The sequence below is a fragment of the Dendrobates tinctorius genome, unplaced genomic scaffold, assembly GCF_039654945.1.
Source record: "Dendrobates tinctorius isolate UK_male_01 unplaced genomic scaffold, ASM3965494v1 ptg000079l, whole genome shotgun sequence".
NCBI classification, from domain to species: domain Eukaryota; kingdom Metazoa; phylum Chordata; class Amphibia; order Anura; family Dendrobatidae; genus Dendrobates; species Dendrobates tinctorius.
The window spans coordinates 7,468,793-7,486,456 of record NW_027361747.1 but is presented as its reverse complement, the minus strand read 5'-3'; the positions used below and the strand labels follow the sequence as shown (position 1 = coordinate 7,486,456).

Below are 17,664 nucleotides of genomic sequence, written 5' to 3'. Positions count from 1 at the left end.
ACTCAGTAGTGCACCGCTAACAGTCGGATCTACAATCCATCAGTAGGCTGTCAGTTAGTGCCGGTGGTGTGGTTCCAGCCGCTGGTCACTAAAGCCTCTATAACTGAAAGCTGCGGGCTGTCAGGAGCAACAAAGTTTATTTCCAACCAACAACAAAGCTTTTAGTGTGGCAACCGCACGGCTTTAGAATGCTATTAATCTACAGATTAACCCAATATTTACAGGTTAACAGAATTTTTGACATAACTGGTTCCGTTGATAGGTCTATATACAGTATTCTATATTCTATCCTAAAATACATTTTTTTGGAGTGTACACATCAGCTTTTACTTTACATTGTACGAATGGTGGGAGCTGCTATTTTTATGCTTAGATGACACTCTTAAAATTTGCTAACTTTAACTGTGTCGGGAGTTGAAGCCTTTGCCACCTTACAGGGCTGGTGCTGTGCAGTAACTACATATAGTCTTTTTTTCTTGAAGGCCCCCAGGGTAGATATGAAGGTTGAAAGACTTGAGGACTAGTTCATGATATCAAAGATCACTGAACAGAGAGAAATGTCACCTGGGGATAGGAGATGCTGAGACACATTGAAAGATGCTTTACTTTTCTGATATTGATATTTATAGTGAAGTTTTATAGTACTACCAAGAATAATTAGATTTGTAAAGTTGACATACTATGAATAAATAAAGCTTGCAGGAATTATAAGTACTTGTTATAAGCCTTGATTTTAGAAAGTTGAAAAGAAATTGTGAATAATACATTTTAGAAAAAAAGGCCACTTAATTATAGTCTTCACTTAGAAATAGATATTTTTTTACAATGATGTACATTAAAGAATAGAGAGTTATACATAAAGAACTCAGCCCCGGGCCAGTTCCAGGTGTATTTCTCGTACCCTTTTTAGGCCAATCTCAGCTTCGAAAGTGTACAGCATGGTTACACCGGATATTAGAAAGCATTGATTGGTTAAAGATGTTTTCTTGTAGATACATTCCTTATGGTAAAGTTGGATAGGCGTATTGGATGAAGAGGTACCTGTAAGCTCAGATAGACTGTTTCACATTTTTTTAATCTGAGAAAGCCTGGCTGGAAGACATTCGGTAGCTATGCATTGAAGAAGGTAAAAAAAGAAGATGGGAGAAGTATTTAAGCAAGGGGTTGATGGGTCAATTTGGGGAGTATTTGAGAAAAAGGGTAAAAAATGTAAGAGTGAAATCAGTTGGGTATGAATTTAAAGCTAAACACAACACAACAGTCCGTTTTATATAAAGCCTAAAAAGAAACCGTGAAGGAGAGCAATAGTAGGATGGTGGGAGGGATAGAAAATTCAATCTGCATCATTAATTTAATTTTTTTTTGATAGTTTAGTTTTGGAAGCCCCACAAGAGATAATTCTAACAGTCAAGGTAAAATCAATACGCAAGGGTCATCCTTGTGATACAGTATGTCCTAGTGATGTCTGTTTTTTTCTCAAACAGCACACTGACCCATAAAGTTTAAATCATTAGTTTTAAAACCAGGTCTTTGTCACTAATCCTTTTCTGACCAGCCTTTGGGGATCAGAGTCTTTCATTAAAGTCTATGTGGGAGATACGAATGAAACTGAGAAGACTTGCTTTGTAGTCTAGAGACTCATCCAAGTTTCATTGGATGCTACCTGATACATTTTAAGAGTCAATGAATAAAATAAGTTCAAAGAGTCTACCTGCTTCGGTGGAAAAAAAAATGGATGAGAAAAAATCCGAAGCAACGTGGATGCAACTAGGATGAGGTCGCGGTAAGGAGAGAGAGAGACACTCCAACAGTTAGAACAGGGTTTAGGGTTAAATTTCCAGCAAGTGGGGAAAAATGCGGATCCGGCCACACAAAAAACGTTGCATTGTCCGTCCAGTGATGTCAGCGGATGCCAAAATTTTGGCGGATCCGTAGAAATACGGATGCAACGGACGACCGTCAGTCAAAATCCGCCGTTAATGCAAGTCAATGGGGAAAAAAACGGATCCGCCAAGAAAAATGGCGGATCCATTTTTTAGGCAAAATGGCGGATTTTGACTGATGGTGACAAATGGATGTGTGAAACAGGCCTTACCAGCCATTCTCCAACATAAACATCATCAACCTTGCCCAACTATGCCCAAATGGTTAGGTAGGGCATTTGTAGGATGACCTGCTAAATACTTCCAGCTGAACACATATTTTTTTGTTGGTGTTGTCATTTTGTTGTCAAGCTTGTTACTGTCTTTTAACAATGAACAAAATCATCTCTTGATTGAAACATCACTTGATCACTTCGACAACCCAAAAGCTAAATTTTGCAGCCATTAGACCAGTCCATAGTATCCGCTGCTAGACTGTTACGTCAACAAGCCTCAAAAACCTGAGTCATGAGGGGGTTAAAAAACAAAAACAATTGCAACAGCTTAGTTTACATGATCCATACAATGACTTTCATAAAAGGATGCCAGGTTACCTGGGGAATAAAATGTACTTGCGGCCAAAGGTAAATGTCTTTTTATACTCTAATATGACTCAGTGCACAAGTTATATAACTGTTCTTGAGAAAAAAGCCTAAAGCAAAGTTAAAAGAGAATGGATTTTCAAAAACTTTTAATAACAGAGCCTTGAAACACATCCTGAATAAAAGAAAGGTTACAAAACAATCATTATTTTTAAAATGAGCTGGCACCGCAATATGATCTCAGTGCGGCGGAGAATCACGACACAATTTTTTGTGTTTCTTTCTGTTAGTCTATCTGTTGTAAAATACATAATTAGAGAGGATTTGTCGCAGCTTTGGCTGAACTTTATTATACTAGAAAGCTTATATTGTGTGTGTACGGCATGATTTGTTCAAAATCAATAAAAATAAGCCAAAAATGGTCCTAAAAAAACTTCCAGAGAGTCTCAAACATTTACAAGTCAACAATCCTAGAGCTTGTGATGGGGTAAATGCTATGTTCTTCCCAAATAAGAAATGAAAAATACTTAGCTTGTCACCACTAGATGGCTTCATAGACCAGAGGATATGTAAAGATCCTGGGCAGTTTGTCAGAACCTCATATTGTGTGCCTTGGTGAGCAAGATCTCAAATCAGAGCATGCTGGACTTTACTCACTATTTGGAAGTATGCACTTGGCGGTTACAGATAATCTGTCATGAAGCAATGGCTTAACCCCTTCCTACCACAGCCCTTTTTCATTTTTGGGTTTCTGTTTTTCGCTCCCCTTCTTCCCAGAGCCATAACTTTTTTATTTTTCCATCAATATTGCAATGTGAGGGCTTATTTTTTGCAGGAGGAGTTGTGTTTTTGAACGACACCATTGGTGTTACCATATGATGTACTGTTAAAAGGAAAAAAAAATTCTAAGTGCGGTGAAATTGCAAAAAAAGTGCAATGATCCCTCAGTGACCTGCCCCCTAGTTTACATAATGAATAATATATGTACAGTACATACTTAAAAAGAAACAAAAAAACTTCTGAAGGCAGCACCAGCCGTGTTGCCTGCGCTGCAGCATAATCACATGTTTACTGTGTTAATAATAAATGTTAAATAAAATTTTTTAGCATGTACAGGGTGGGTCATTTATAAGGTTAGACTTGGGTGGGCCATTTATATGGATACACCTAAATAAAATGGGAATGGTTGGTGATATCAGCTTCCTGTTTGTGGCACATTAGTATATGGGAGGGAGGAAACTTTTCAAGATGGGTGGTGACCATGGTGCCCATTTTGAAGTCAGCCCACCCAGGTGTATCCATATAAATGGCCAACCCTATAAGTATATTCATTATGCAAACTAGGGGGCAGGTCAGTGAGGTATCAGTGACCTGTCAGCAGTCTGCATTATGAATAGCTAATCAGACGTCATCTCAGGTCCTTCGTGCAAAGCATTACTGGGACCAGAAATTGTGCTGATGTAAAGTAAACATGTGGGAAATGTTACTTATTAAGTATTTTATCTGACATAACTTACATATTAAAATTTTTTGCCAAATTTCCTTTTTTTTCACAAATAAATGCAAGTTATATCAAAGATATTTTACCACTATCATGTAGTAAAATATGTCATGATAAAACAATGTCAGAATCACCGGGATCCATGGAAGCGTTCCAGAGTTATAACCTCATAAAGAGACAGTGGTCAGAATTGTAAATATTGGCCTGGTCATTAACATGCAAACCACCCTTGGGGGTAAAGGGGTTAAGGGGCTTTGAAAGTGGGACATAACGCCTACAATCTACTCCACCCAAAAAGACAAATGGCATTCCTTCCCTTCCAAGTCTAGCCACATTAGCAAACAGTAGTTTCCGACCACGGACATGGGACATGGTTGCCTTTGGGAAAAATTGTGTAACAAACTGTGGTGTCCATAATTTCTTATTATTACCCTTTCCAAAAAAATGAAAAACATTGATTCTACAACATTTTACCGTAAAAGAAATGTAATTTTTCATATTTTATTCCATTTTATATTAATTACTATGAAGCACTGACGGGGTTAACAAACTCCCTGAAAGCAGTTGTTAATTCCTTGGAGGTGCTTTTTATAAAATGGTGTATTGTTTTCTGACATATAGACATCACAAAGTTAGTTCAAAAGTGAAGTGATCCCTATAAAAAAAGACAAAATAAAAGTTAATCCAGCTCCAATGAACAAGCAAACTTCGTTATTCTCATAGGGCGATCCATTTTGCTATGGTAATGTTATCCTAACATGAAGCTTTACTACACGTCCTCTGTATTACATCCAGGAGCATGAAGAAGATTGCCTATTTGTTAGAGCCTGATTAACCCCCATTTTGCCAACATTCACCTGCCATAGCAGAGCCATCATCTGAGCATCAAACAGCACAGGAATAGTAATGGTGAGCTGGAACACCCCTCGAACACCCCTTAAAATTTTTAAAGCCTTCTAACATCGTAAAAAATGAAGCTTAAAGTAGAAATTTTTTAAATATGCTAGTTATTATCCTTTTGGTATGCTACGGTACGTCTGCTTTAGTCACATATAAATCCAAATTTTAAAAATTGTTAATTTTTTAAAATGTTTATTAAAAATCAAATATTTTTTAATATCTAATTATAGAACATATTGGCCTAAATTTACCAATAAAATAATGCTTTATGCATTTAAAGTGCTACAGTCATGGCCGAAAGTGTTGGCACCCTTCAAATTGTTCCAGCAGATTAAGTTTTTCTCCCAGAAAATGTTTGCAATGACGCATCTTTTGTTGTACACATGTTTATTTCCTTTGTGTGTACGGGAACAGCACAAAAAAAACAAGAAAAAAAAGGGTAAATTGCACCTAATTTCACAGGAAACCCCCAAAATTGCTGGCAAACTCGACTTATTATTTGGTTGCACACCCTTGGGAATAAATAACTGCAATCAATCAATAGTGCCATGAAAAAAGCAATCTTGGAATCAGGAGGACCTGTAGAAGCATTTCAGAGTCATTAGCACATAAAGTGACACATGTCTGATTTTAACTGATTTGAAAAACCCGACCCGGTCAAGCAGGTGAAAACTGGCTAAGTGGTAAGGGAATGCATAGTCTCCGTCATGTCAATAACCTTAAGAGCCATACAGCCAAATGCAATAAGTGTACTGAAAAGGGTCAACACCTTGTCTTTTGCCATCTTTTCACTCATTAAAGTACAACTCCAGTTGTTTTCTAAAAGGTTGGATGATGTAAGAAATGCAAATAAAACAAGAATGCAATGATAAGGAAATCTTTTATTGTCGTATCTTATTCGCCACAGAACAGATCAGAAAGTGAAAGTGAGAAATTTTCTCATTTAGCTTGAAAACATTAACTCATTTACAAATTGATGAAATATGCAAGGCCTCCCCTCAGATAGATATAATCTATATAATGCTCAGCACTGATAATACCTTTCAAGATGTGTAAGCTGTCGGTTCCAAAGGCACGAATGCAAACCCATACAGAGATTCAGGATTTTGAATTGTATACTGATAACAAGCTGAATGTCATGACACAGCTGTCGGGTGACCCAGGACCAGGGGCTCCTTCCCTGTCATTAACTCTAGGTGGCACACCCTGGCTTGCCTTATTTCCCAGGATACTTCTGAAGGTGAAGATGTCGGGGCCTCCTCCCTTACCTTATCTCCTGAATCAGGCCTCCGTCTAATCTCTTCCCCCACCCAGGAAAGAGGGGCCTCTCTACCATGCTCTTTTTATGCACAGTCATGCAATTTCTTTGAAAATTTACCTTTTAGCTGTTTTACATTAGTACTACTAACTTTTCCAGCCTTTTGTTAACGATGTCCCAACGTTTTTGAGATATACTCTCTGGGTGTTTCTGCCTTCTCATTGTGTGCAAGTCGAGTTCTGTCCTACCTTTAAAGATATATGTTAATGGGTACTCTGCCTTAGTTACTAGTATATAGTATGTGTACATATCAATGTAAATATATATACATATACACTATGTGCGTAAACATATATAGATTGAATATATATGTTTCTGTGAATTTATACTGTATACTTTATATGTGCATACATATAAACACACTATATACTATATATATACACATGTATACACACACATATAGTATAAAGTATGTATAAAATGTGTATGTGAATGCACAGTGTATATATACTTTTGCTGCATATATTGTACTGTAATTCATTATTTATCCTACTCACTTATATAGCATCATTAACTCCACAGCGCTTTACAGACATCATCATCACTGTCCCCATTGGGGCTTAGAATCTACATATATCCCCCCCATCAGTATGTCTTTGGAGAACCCGGTGGAAACCCATGCAAACACGGGGAGAACATACAAACTTCTTGTAACAGTAATGTCACCATTAGGGTCCAATTGTAAGCAAAGTTTATGGCTAATGTGTGCATTTTACATTAGGGCCTGTTCACACTGTGTTTCTGCCTGTTGGTTCTGTCTGAATCCTTTAGGGAGCCATAGACTGCAATGACAGGAATGGAGTTTAAATGTACTTCATGTGTGATTTTATTTTATTTTTTTATGAAATTATCCATCTGTTCCAACAGCCACAAGAAGGGAACGCTTTCAGAAATAAAAACACAAATTGAGACTTTAAGGAAAAAAAAAAAAAAAAGACGGTCAATTTAAAAAAAAAAAAATAACAAATTGAATTAATTTGAACTCCGGTTGTGTCATTGCAGTCTATGGCCATGTTGGGGATTTGTCTGAATCCTATTTTAGGGGGATTCAGACCCAACCTCTGCATGCTCTGCAGCAACACAGTTCGTCAATTCCTTCAGTATTTTTGCAACATTTTTTCCTTATTCAAATGAATGGGAAGCAAAAATGCAAGTGAAAAGGCTGCAAAAATTCTCATGAAAACACATAAAAAAGTGTGTGTACTGTGCGCAACATTTTTACTGTCAACACTCTGCTTTTAATGCAGAATAATCAGCAGTAAATACAGTGCATGTGATCATACACTAAAGGGGTTTTCTGAGAATATTACAAAAAATTTACAGGTAGCATGAAATGATAAATGCCCCATGGCTCCAGCACCGATGCTCCTGTGGCCTATGCCATTCTTGGCACTTGTCTGAAGTTATTTTGTGGCTGTACCTTCTGTTTTAGCTGCATCGTGAATACCAACCATCAGGGTCCTCCGGAGCATATACATTGAAACCAGAGGGGAATTAGCAGGGTAGTTTGGGGGACATGACTTTTTGTTAGATCACTTTTTATTCTGCTGTTTGTGAGGTAGGAAGCACAAAAAGACGGCATCGTGCTAATGTTTTCTGTTCCTTGACTATTAGGGCTAGGGATTCACAAGACCCTACTTTCAGTCTGAGCGCTGTCTGAGAAAAAAAAAAACGTTCTGCACTTGACCCATTGTTATTCAGTGGGTTAGTGAAGGGGAGTGATTTTTTTTTCTCCACTAACCAAATCTGCAAATAAAAAAAAATTACAGCACGCACTAGTTTCTACTGTAAGTCGGATTAGACTCGCCCATTCAAGTCTATAGGTGCGTGAAAAAAAATCCAATTTTTATGGATACATTGCGATTCTGTAAGATAAGAACCTGTAAATGGTTCTGTAAGCGATTAATAGCTGCTGCTCAAAGACAAGTTCTTAGCTGCTTAACTTGGAAAATGTGTTTTCATGGTTCAAGAAGTAAACTTCCTTTGGTACATCGTGTCCGCTAAAGGTGTATGAATGGACCCTTCAATGGTCAAAGCTAATAGGGAGTGGGTGTAAGATCTGAAAGCCTTGCGTTTTCTTTCGTTTGCAAACTACTATCGCAATTGTATTAAAAACTTTTTAACATAGAGGAGATTTTCCTACTAAGGTGCAAGAAGGAGAAATTCAGGAAATCGTTTGTGCCTATTGCTATGGGGATGTATAGCAATTCAATAAGGGTGAAAGATGGCTATGACCTAGGGCCGGCGCACTAATGTAAAGGATCAGAGATTTGTGTACCTTTGTTTGTTACGTATTGTGGTTAGTCATGGGCAGGATCTGTGTCTAGTAATTACTCTATGTAATGCTGTTCGTAATGTTTTGTTTGTAATGCTGTTGTAACGCTGCTGTGATACCATAATTTCCCTCGGGATCAACAAAGTGTATCGTATCGTATTGTATCGTTTCCAGCTGATTCTTGATAAAAAATAATTAAAAAACAAGTTGGTCTGAGATGAGAGAAAATCTAAAAAGGGCACAGAGTTCGCAGACCTTTTCCACTAATACGAAGAGCATGGATGGGTCAAGTTTCCCATTGGGAACAAGTTGTGATTATCCACCAGAAAATCAAACTCTGGGTCCTTTCTATGAAGCTAGGAACTAAGATCATTGGCACTTATGATATATCTGAGGTTATACATTTGTAAGTCTTCTGGCTAAAACGGCCCCGTTCCTTCAGGATTCCTGATGGTTTTCATAAATCTTTGCTGAAGACATACAGTGTTCCTGTACACCCTGTTAATCATCCTCACTTGTCTTGTAGGCCGGACTGGGGGCATATATACAGCATTTTAGAATGCTGTATATAAGGGATTACAGATACTGGCCTCACTTCATATAGGAAAAACTTGGTGACAGGTTCCCTTTAATGCTGAAGACAAAGCCTGGTCACATCAAATACTAACTGTATTTCGAGTTCTCTTTTGATCATTAACTTTGCATTTAGTTGATTGATAAAAAAATTAAATAAATTAACACTTTTATCTTTGAAATTATTTTTACTTAGCAGTTTTTTTTCCACATCTGCCTACAACTTTTGCAAAGTACTGTAGTTAGCAAGGTTCCTTCCATTTACACAGTGGCTCAGATTGATGCTCTTTAGCGCACTCACTATTTTACACTGCAGCTCTTCTTGTTCAAAATGGCCAAGAAAAAATCCAAAAGGAATTTTCCATCACAGAAAAAGCAACAGAAACACCTTAATATCCAGGCAATTCCAACTAAACTGAGAAAAGAAAACAGAAATGTACTTACAGCTTTCAATTTCAAGTGTGCAGTTTTGTTCATCTAAGGGGTACCGGCGTAGATCCATCATGCATGCTGCTGTGGTTGTAATCCTAGAAGAAAAATATAGAACATATGAAATGCAGTAATTTTAGTACACATTACAAGTGTATGTGCTATAACTTGTCTAACATAGCATTGTCAAATGTCAAAATGTATCATCAGGCAAAATACATCAGGCAATAGGTTGGGATTATTCAAACATTAAGTCTTGGTTGTCCCAGATTAACAGTGAGAAAGGTCCATCAGGGTACCAAAGGATCTTCTGGTGTCCCAATCTGGTGAGAAAATAATGACCATCTAATATAGACCCGTGAATTAGATCCATATAATTGCATAAGACAAGTAGCGCACAAATTTCTAACATTTTCCACAGCATGCTATAGATAGATATTGTAAATATAGATGATACTTTATTTTGTAATTGCTTGAATAGATTTTTTTTATATGTTTTTATCTATGTTGTAGAATTTCCCTTGGGAATTCACAATCCCTGTCAGATTGGTTTATGACTCACTCAGAATCTAAAAGCAGCTGTGAAATCCAGTATAAGAGTAGTAGTAAATTTACAGTGCAAAGGGGGAATCTGAAAAAATAGTTAGAATACCCCTATAACTAAATTACAGAATCTGAAAATAACACAATTACAACAGTGGGGAAAATAGGTATTTGATGCACTGACAATTTTGAAAGTTTTCTCACCTACAAAGAATGGAGAGATCTGTAAATTTTATTGTAGGCACACTTCAACTGTGAGTGACAAAATCTTTAAAAAAATCAAGCAAATCACACTGTGTGATTTTTACATAATTAATTTGCATTTTATTGCATGAAATAAGTATTTGATAGAACAGAAAAACAGAACTTAATATTTGGTACAGAAACCTTTGTTTGCAATTGCAGAGGTCAAACGTTTCCTGTAGTTCTTGACGGAGTTTGCACACACACTGCAGCAGAGATTTTGGCCTACTCCTACATACAGATCTTCTCCAGCTCTTTCAGGTTTTGGGGCTGTTGCTGGACAACATTTAGTTTCAGCTCCATCCAAAGATTTTGTATTGAATTCAGGTATGGAGATTAGCTAGGCCACAAGAAATGCTTCTTATGGAGCCACTCCTTTGTTGTCCTGGCTGTGTTTTTCAGGTGATTGTCATGCTGAAAGATCCAGCCATGAGCCATCTTCAATGCTCTTACTAAGGAAAGAAGGTTGTTGGCCAAAATCTCCAGATAAATGACCCCACCCATCCTCCCTTAAATACGGTGCAGTCGTCCTTTGCAGAAAAGCACCCCCAAAGGTTTTCCCTATCTGCTTTAGGTGCAAGTGCAGAACTAACTATACATGGACATACTCAGGTCAGTCCACAGCAAGTGTGTTCATGTGAAGGTGTTCATGAACTTATGGCCGATAGTTAACTCCAATTGCACATGGGTCAATGATTTGCATGTGCTTTATGGATCAGTAGAACACATGCTATTTTAGTTTGTCTCTATTTGCATTCAAACTAAAGCCACAAAATTGAATCTAGTAAAGAACAGGGACCACCTAGCATGTCTAGGGTTGAGTCGTTTAGCCGATTGAAGATATGACAGGTTCTTGTGGTCCGTGATAACAGTAATAGGATATACTGCCCCCTCCAACCAATGTTGCCACTCCTCGAATGCCAATTTTATCCTCAAAAGCTCCCTATTACCCACATCATAACTTCTCTAAGCCGAGGATAATTTTTTTGAAAATGAGGAGCACAGATGCTATTTACCCGGGGACAGTTTCTGGTACAACACAGCCCCAACCCCCACCTCCAACTCATCCACTTCTATGATAAAAGGCTGAGAAACATTAGGTTGACTCAGTATGGGTGCAGTGTCAAAACAACTCTTGAAGGAGGAAAAAGCCTGCTGAGCAACATCCGACCTTTTAGAAAATATAGACCCCTTCCTTGTTATGTCAGTAAGGGATTTCACTATTACCCAATAAATTTGAATACACGTCTGGTAAAATTAGCAAAAACCCAGAAAACGCTGTAATGCCCGAGAACCTGGATGGTCCCAAACGAGTACAGCCCGAACCTTTTCCATATCCATCCATAAACCTGAAGATGACAACAGGTGCCCCAAAAACTGCACCTCATGGACGGTGAAAACACATTTCTCTAGTTTGGCATAAAGCTGTTATCCCTTAATATCTGAAGCTCATATCTAACATGCTGTCGATGTGTCTCCAAATCAGGTGAATTATAACAAGACCACCACAAACCTGCCCACCAAATAATGGAAAATATAATTAATGAAATGCTGTAACACCACTGGTGCATTGGTCAGACTGAAAGGTATAACCAGACTCTCAAAATGTCCCTCAGAGCTACTGAACTTCGTTTTCCATTCATCCCCTTCCCTGATTCTAACCAGGTTATAGGCCTCCCTTAAATCCAACTTGGAGAAAACCTTAGCTCTCACCACTTGATTGAATAAATCAGGAATCAGAGGAAGAGGATATGGATCTCAGTTAGTATAAAGATTCAATTCCCATAAATCTAAACAGGGTCGGAGACCACCATCTTTCTTTTTCACGAAAAAGAACCCTTGCTGCCACAGGTGAGGATGGAGGTCTGATATGCCCCTTCTCAAGACTCAGCAAACAAATCTTTCATGGCTTGTCTTCAGGACCGGAAAGATTGTACAGTCTGGACTTGGATAATTTAGCACCAGGAGTCAGGTTAATAGGACAGCCATATGCCCGATCGGGGGACAAATCCTAACACCCCATCTCAAAAATACGTCCTCAAAGCCAGACAAAAACACCAGTAAGGTCCACATAGATACTGCAGAAAGGGAAATGTTTAGGCAGTTATCATGACAGTAATCTCCCTACTCCACAATTTCTCTGGAATGCCAATCCACAGTCGAATTATGTTTCACCAACCAGGGTAAACCCAGAAGAATTGGAGCGGGAAGACCCTTCAGGACAAAACAAGGAATTATCTCATAATGAAGAGACCCCACCCTCAGTTTTATGTTATGTATAGAGTTGAGCGAAACGGGTCGAAAAATTTCAAAAGTCGCTGACTTTTGGCAAAGTCGGGTTTCATGAAACGAAACCCGACCCTAGGATGAGGTCGGCCACGAGGTCGGCGACTTACGCGCCAAAGTCGCGTTTCAAAAGTTTGTTTTGCGCTCTTTTTCAGCCAATCAGGATCCACGGACACTGTGGGCAACGTGATGACATAGGCAGGGGTCACCACCATCTTTCAGAAGGGCATGCAAGTGATTGGCTTGCTTTGGTGGGCGTCACAGGGGGTATAAAAGGGCGTGCACGCCGACCGCCATCTTACTTCTGCCGATCTCAGTATAGGGAGAGGTTGCTGCTGATTCTGTAGGGAGAGCGTTAGGCAGGGAAGAAGACAAAAAACTGCTTCTGCTGCTAGCGATTTGGCCTGCACAACACACCAGTCACTGTGTGTGCAGTGCAAGGGGAGGCTATATAGTGGTGTATCAGTGGTGTTGGTTGTTGGGCTGCCTTCTAAGGCTTCCTGATATAATAAAACTAGGAAACAAAAGAGCGCAATAGGGTCTTATCTGGTGATAAATGAAATAGATGTGAAAAAAGTCTACTCACCCTTTCCAGGAGAGGTATAAGCATATAAACTCGCCGTCAGCTTGCTGCACGCCCGAAGGTCCACTGCGTGACCTCCAATGCAAATCCTTAAGGATATAAAGTTATTCTCGGGCTTACTGTGCGCTGCTTGACCGGAATGAAATCACCACAATATGAGCAATTTGTCCATTTATTTCCCTACGCCTTTCAAAGTGTGAACCACTTCTTCTTCAGGGGTTGACATAAGGGGAACTGATACAGCGGCTTCTGGTTAAATACATGCAATATTTGAACTTTGGCGCCAAGAGCACATGTGAACAAGAGTCAGAGTTCAGAGGTTAAAATTGCGCAAGAGCAAAGTTAAAATCATTATAATCATTTTAATCATTTTTCTTCTAATGTTTGCAGGAAATATCTTAAAAGAGATTTATGGAAGAAAAAGGAAAGGAGATGAGGAAGAATGAAATTCTCCCAAAAAGACATGAGGATGATGTAAAACGAACCCGTCAAGAAAGGGGAAAAAAAGAGGGAGATGAAGGTCTGGAGCCAGAAACACTGGACTAGCGAAGAAGCACGTTTGGGAGAGGGGGATTTATACCATGTTTCTAAAATTATCTAAACATATTGGTAAAATGGATAAAAATGAATAAAAATGTGTATGTATTGAATTGTCTTTTGTATGAAATCGTATATAAAAAATCGTATATAAAAAAAATTCGTATATAAAAAAAATTATATGAAAAATATATATATATAAAATTTCAATAGGCGCGAGGTGAAGGAAAAAAATGCGGCGCAGCCGCTTGTGCATATCAGAAAGGAAAGGACCCGTCCATCAGGAGGGAAAAAAGGGGACTCAAGTCCAGGGTGGAAACCGCTGAGCTAGAATGAAACACGTCTGGGGGAGGTGAAAAAATCTTACATAATAATTATTCGATTAAAAAACACTTTATTAATGATTGAGAATTAAAAAATGATGTAAAAAGGATGTATTAAAATATATAAGAGAAGAGGAATTGTCTCTGCTGCGGAGTGTAACTCCTAAGAATATCGCTTGGAAATAGTAAAAGGGATAAATGATGGGAGGCTCTGGGAATAGACACGCAGTCAGGAACAACTCATTTATAAAAAATGTTTGTTAACGATGTGAGGGAAGGTTTGTGTGTGAGGAATGTGGTTCTTGAAAATGATTGTGGAAGAGAGCACGGGAAGGTTTGGCACGGGGAACAGGGAAAAGGTCCGTAGTTCAGTATTCTGAAATCTCTCCGTGGGAGCAGGATCGCTGCCCAGGAGAGGAAAAAAAGCAGTTTTTTAAGGGGAAATAGAAATAAGTGTAGTGAATGATGGCCGTTGTGGGTTAATCTGGAATTAGTATGACTCGCTAGGGGATGAAAGGTCGGTCGGTCTGCTCTTGGTTCCCTACCGACCGACCTTTCATCCCCTAGCGAGGGATGTTTCATTCTAGCTCAGCGGTTTCCACCCTGGACTTGAGTCCCCTTTTTTTCCCTCCTGATGGATGGGTCCTTTCCTTTCTGATATGCACAAGCGGCTGCGCCGCATTTTTTTCCTTCACCTCGCACCTATTGAAATTTTATATATATATATTTTTCATATAATTTTTTTTATATACGAATTTTTTTTATATACGATTTTTTATATACGATTTCATACAAAAGACAATTCAATACATACACATTTTTATTCATTTTTTCCATTTTACCAATATGTTTAGATAATTTTAGAAACATGGTATAAATCCCCCTCTCCCAAACGTGCTTCTTCGCTAGTCCAGTGTTTCTGGCTTCAGACCTTCATCTCCCTCTTTTTTTCCCCTTTCTTGACGGGTTCGTTTTACATCATCCTCATGTCTTTTTGGGAGAATTTCATTCTTCCTCATCTCCTTTCCTTTTTCTTCCATAAATCTCTTTTAAGATATTTCCTGCAAACATAAGAAGAAAAATGATTAAAATGATTATAATGATTTTAACTTTGCTCTTGCGCAATTTTAACCTCTGAACTCTGACTCTTGTTCACATGTGCTCTTGGCGCCAAAGTTCAAATATTGCATGTATTTAACCAGAAGCCGCTGTATCAGTTCCCCTTATGTCAACCCCTGAAGAAGAAGTGGTTCACACTTTGAAACGCGTAGGGAAATAAATGGACAAATTGCTCATATTGTGGTGATTTCATTCCGGTCAAGCAGCGCACAGTAAGCCCGAGAATAACTTTATATCCTTAAGGATTTTCTAAGGCTTCCTGACATTCCTGCATTGCTGTTTACCCACTGCTCCGCAAACTGCTTTTTTAAAAGCAATCCCAATTTTTTTTTTTTTTGTCCTGCTGAGAAGAAAAAAAACTGCTTCTGCTGCTAGCGATTTGGCCTGCACAACACACCAGTCACTGTGTGTGCAGTGCAAGGGGAGGCTATATTGTGGTGTATCAGTGGTGTTGGTTGTTGGGCTGCCTTTTAAGGCTTCCTGACAGGCTGGCATTGCTGTTTACCCACTGCTCTGCAAACTGCTTTTTTAAAAGCTATCCAATCTCCCTTATCCTCTAGTCACTTTGGTCACAGCTGTGCCATCGAGCCTGTCACATAGCGCTCAGATATTCATTGGGCCTCACACAATCCAAAAGTGTCCAGTGTCCACAAGTGTGTGCAGAAATTCAAAATCTCCCTTATCATCTAGTCACTTTGGTCACAGCTGTGCCATCGAGCCTGTCACATAGCGCTCAGATATTCATTGGGTCTCACACAATCCAAAAGTGTCCAGTGTCCACAAGTGTGTGCAGAAATTCAAAATCTCCCTTATCCTCTCGTCACTTTTGTCACAGCTGTGCCATCGAGCCTGTGACATAGCGCTCAGATATCAGTGGGCCTCACACAATCCAAAAGTGTCCAGTGTCCACAAGTGTCTGCAGAAATTCAAAATCTCCCTTATCCTCTAGTCACTTTGGTCACAGCTGTGCCATCGAGCCTGTCACATAGCGCTCAGATATTCATTGGGCCTCACACAATCCAAAAGTGTCCAGTGTCCACAAGTGTGTGCAGAAATTCAAAATCTCCCTTATCCTCTAGTCACTTTGGTCACAGCTGTGCCATCGAGCCTGTCACATAGCGCTCAGATATTCATTGGGTCTCACACAATCCAAAAGTGTCCAGTGTCCACAAGTGTGTGCAGAAATTCAAAATCTCCCTTATCCTCTCGTCACTTTTGTCACAGCTGTGCCATCGAGCCTGTGACATAGCGCTCAGATATCAGTGGCCCTCACACAATCCAAAAGTGTCCAGTGTCCACAAGTGTCTGCAGAAATTCAAAATCTCCCTTATCCTCTCGTCACTTTTGTCACAGCTGTGCCATCGAGCCTGTGACATAGCGCTCAGATATCAGTGGGCCTCACACAATCCAAAAGTGTCCAGTGTCCACAAGTGTCTGCAGAAATTCAAAATCTCCCTTATCCTCTAGTCACTTTGGTCACAGCTGTGCCATCGAGCCTGTCACATAGCGCTCAGATATTCATTGGGCCTCACACAATCCAAAAGTGTCCAGTGTCCACAAGTGTCTGCAGAAATTCAAAATCTCCCTTATCCTCTAGTCACTTTGGTCACAGCTGTGCCATCGAGCCTGTCACATAGCGCTCAGATATTCATTGGTTCTCACACAATCCAAAAGTGTCCAGTGTCCACAAGTGTGTGCAGAAATTCAAAATCTCCCTTATCCTCTCGTCACTTTTGTCACAGCTGTGCCATCGAGCCTGTGACATAGCGCTCAGATATCAGTGGCCCTCACACAATCCAAAAGTGTCCAGTGTCCACAAGTGTCTGCAGAAATTCAAAATCTCCCTTATCCTCTCGTCACTTTTGTCACAGCTGTGCCATCGAGCCTGTGACATAGCGCTCAGATATCAGTGGGCCTCACACAATCCAAAAGTGTCCAGTGTCCACAAGTGTCTGCAGAAATTCAAAATCTACCTTATCCTCTCGTCACTTTTGTCACAGCTGTGCCATCGAGCCTGTGACATAGCGCTCAGATATCAGTGGGCCTCACACAATCCAAAAGTGTCTAGTGTCCACAAGTGTCTGCAGAAATTCAAAATCTCCCCTGTCCTATAGACACCTTGTACCTTGTTTTACATTACTATATAGTTTGTTGGATTTTGTCTACATTTCTACCAAAAATGAGGAAGGCTGGTGGAAGAGGCCGTGGAATGGGGCGGGGGTTGGCAGCTGGTAATGATGGTGTTGGTGGTGGATCTGATGGTAGTGGCAAGAGCAAAATAGGACCGAATGCAGGAGGTGTTGAGCCTGCGTCATCGTCTGGCTACATAAGGCCTCGAACGCTTAGTTTTCTAGGAGTTGGCAAACCGCTTTTAAAGCCAGAGCATAAAGAAAAAGTTTTGTCTTACATTGCTGACTCAGCCTCCAGCTCTATCGCCTCCTCTTCTTCAGTTGTAAAAAGTAAAAGAACTGAGTCGTCATTGGAGGCTCATGTTCATGAACCACACCTTTCCTTGTGTCCTTCACCCCAACCAAGATTGAAGGATGACGCAGGCCATACTACTGATTACT

At 39.5% G+C, this 17,664-nt stretch overlaps 1 protein-coding gene across 1 annotated transcript in view; it reads right to left on the bottom strand.

The window, feature by feature from the left end:
* GABRB1 (gamma-aminobutyric acid type A receptor subunit beta1) overlaps positions 1-17,664 on the bottom strand; it is a 694,328-nt gene that overhangs the window by 143,258 nt on the left and 533,406 nt on the right. Inside the window, exon 5 of the mRNA XM_073583457.1 lies at positions 9,476-9,558. Coding sequence (XP_073439558.1) covers positions 9,476-9,558 — 83 coding nt within the window. The remainder of the gene's footprint in view (positions 1-9,475; positions 9,559-17,664) is intronic.